General features: G+C 41.1%; 1 protein-coding gene across 1 annotated transcript in view; it reads left to right on the forward strand.

Annotated features, from left to right (window-relative positions):
- The window catches only part of LOC106749430 (lachesin-like), an 85,790-nt gene that overhangs the window by 72,052 nt on the left and 10,552 nt on the right, over nt 1–3,186 (forward strand). The window contains exon 5 of the mRNA XM_014628859.1: nt 1,497–1,670. Coding sequence (XP_014484345.1) covers nt 1,497–1,670 — 174 coding nt within the window. The remainder of the gene's footprint in view (nt 1–1,496; nt 1,671–3,186) is intronic.

Here is a 3,186-nt window from a genome sequence, read left to right on the forward strand (position 1 = left end):
TTTCCCCCCCCCCCCCCCTCCCACTCGCGTTGCCCCGCGACACAATTGTTCGAAATTGAGCGATCGTAATTGAAGCGAATAGAACGTCTCTCTGAGCCATTGGACGAAATTTCACCGGGGAGGAGATGCCTCCGCTTGCCGTGAGAACGAGCCGATATTTCATTTTTGTGTTGAATGCGACGGGAATGATTTCGTGATGATTTCTCGGTGGTACGCTTAACAGCAAAATGGCAGCAGAGGCAGCGCCGCGCATTCGGTTAAATCGCGTTAAAGCGACGGTAATACGGATTCGTTATGGTTCGCGAGCGAACTTTTGATCCCCGTCGACGCAAAAAGAAGGAAAGGCGGTGGTAGCGAAGACTTATATGAAGATATATTGTTTCATACGGGCGCGCGATTTCGATCCAATTCGAAAATTGCAGCGTTGTTGTAGACAACGGCGCGTGACGGCCGACAAAATTGCGTCATAATCCCCGGACACGTGTTGAATTTGTGATAAATGGATGTGAGTGCGGCGGAGTATTACAATGAGAGGGTAGGGAGGAGTGATGTGTATGCGTTTCATTCGACAAAGGCCGCGCGTTAACGCGTCCTGTATACTTTACATTTCGTATACCGCGCAACGTTAGTTCAGAAAACGCGCGCCTGCTGCGAAATTGCTTTATTATTCTTTTGTTATCGAGTTTTATACGCGTCTCCCAATGTCCGAACCCGATACGATAACAATGAAATGAATTACGAAATAAAATATTAGTCCATCGCGCTCCTCGAATCGTGCGGAACAAAAACATTTATTACTCGTTTTCCAGCCCCGTAATTAAAACGTATGAGGTAGATTAACTTTCTACATTACGGAGTTTGAAGAATTTCTACATTACGGAGTCAATCGCCGTTCGGGTACCACTCGCGCTCACTTCGAAACGCGCATGAGTAACGGCAGATTCATTTTACAGAGGGACATGAGAAGAGTTATGTCGACGGAAGTGTTTTGAATTTTACAGTCGTAAATTTCGTATAACGTATACCTCGTGATTCTTGTAAATCACGGCGAAATATATGTACATTGTTGAATTAGATGGTACATACATTTTTTCATGATATAAATCTTCATCATGGATTCTGTTGCTCTTCGCTGGGTTCGCTACAATTTCATTTTTATCTTATCTCTACGTCACCTTAATTTGCTTTAATGCATTTGTGTGTCTACAGAGAGAGAAAGAGCACGTTCTCCAATTTTTCTTTCTACAGTATCAAATTAAAAGAGCGAAAATGAATATGCTCCTGGTATTTTATCATGCATAATTTCCGGCGAGACTAAAACGCGACGTTTGCATGTCAATCTGGACTCCTTCTATTGAAGTGAGAAACCTCCTCGCGAACTTTATCGCGAATCGTGCGGACCGAGCGGATAACGCCGAGTTTGCAGAGCGCGATCGTGCTTTAGCGTTAGCTATTATTTGACCGATGTTTCATTTACTGCTACCTCTCTTTCGCAGTGCCACCCGACATTTTGAGCACCGGCACATCGGACGGCGAAGTCTCCGTTTTAGAGGGTGAGAACGCTACGTTGTCATGCAAGGCGTCCGGACGACCACCACCTCGCGTGTTCTGGCGACGCGAGAAAAGTGAATTCATACTCATGAGAGGAATTCACGACCCGCTGATGCCAAGTAAGAGATATCGCCCCTATATCCTGACCCGTGATTGTCACCCCCAGCCCACCCCCAATAGTCATTCCCTTTGTGACGGTGACGTGCCTCGTCGCACGAAATACGCGTTGTCCCAGAATAAAATTTCTCTCTTTCTCTCTCTCTCTCTCTCTCTCTCTCTCTCTCTGCGAGGGAAATCGTAATGCCTACCTCTTTGTTCCTTCACGCCCTCTTGTCGAGATATCGACGATAACGATGGAACGTGTACTTACGAGTAAAGCAAACACTTTTAACACGAATAAATGCATTTATTTAAAAAATAAAAACACGGAACACAAATATATTCTACACAAATGATAGTTTTCTTTCTCTGCAGAGCACTTTACTGAATCCGGAAATGTTTACTTGTAAACGCCATTACTGTAGCGTGCGGGAGTAGGTTTTAATTGTAACATCGGCACGATGCGTTCTTCTCGTTCGTGACTCTTTTGAAGCATTTTCTGTAATTCGCCGACAAATAAAAAATATTATCACATCTACGACTGACCTGTTGCCGCAACATTATCCGTAACAATGTTCGAGGTACGGAATTAGGATAATCCTTGTGAGTCCGTCGAATCTCAAGAGCAAACGGTCGAGCCGTTTTAAAGGGATATATGAAGACATCGTAAATTCGCACACGTAGGTGATCCCGATCGAAAGCAATTACGGCAGAACACGTTCCATCGAATAGAGATTAGTTTGTCCGCAATGACTTTCAATATCCTTCGGGCACGTCGGGCTACGCTGCATTTCGCAAGGCACCTCCCCCAACTCTACGGAGGAATTTCGTGCAGCTACGATCGAAACGCGCGTCGCGAAATAGATCAACCAACCGACCGACTGACCGTTCAGGCCAAGAAAGAATAAAGTCCCTAGAAGTAAGAGTCTAGCCACTGAAACGATTTTGTAATAAAATAACGTCTATTTTATTGCGGAATATACATGTTTATTTGACTTAATTTTGTATTGTTTTGGATAAAGAATTTATTTGTGTAGAAAGTACAATATTTATATCATGTTTAATATTTATATCATCATATCATATTTATATCATGTTTTGCAATATTAGATTAATGCGGTAAATTATAAATCATACTTCTATTTGATATTTATAACAATACAAATGGAATAAAATTAGAATTCTATCCTTAGAAGGCAGTTAACAATAACTATATGATTACAAATAATTAAATTAGTAATAAGTATGCATAAGCAGGAATCAAAATTAAACCTTTTGAAATATCCCTAAATATTCCTGTTAAACCGAAAACAAATCCGTCTTCGTAATATTCACAAGAATATTTTGTACATGAATACATTGAATGTATGTATTGCTGGTTATATTGTTTTCACTATTGTTAAGATTAATACTGCAACTTGCAAACTGTACCTAAATTTAGTAATATCTAAAAATTATCCTGGTGTGAAATATTCAAGACTAGTGCAATTAAAATGTTTTAGAAAAAAGTATAACTTTTGCTCCCGAACATTCTTC

Source organism: Dinoponera quadriceps, unplaced genomic scaffold (assembly GCF_001313825.1).
Source record: "Dinoponera quadriceps isolate SergipeBrazil2010 unplaced genomic scaffold, ASM131382v1 scaffold3736, whole genome shotgun sequence".
NCBI lineage: Eukaryota > Metazoa > Arthropoda > Insecta > Hymenoptera > Formicidae > Dinoponera > Dinoponera quadriceps.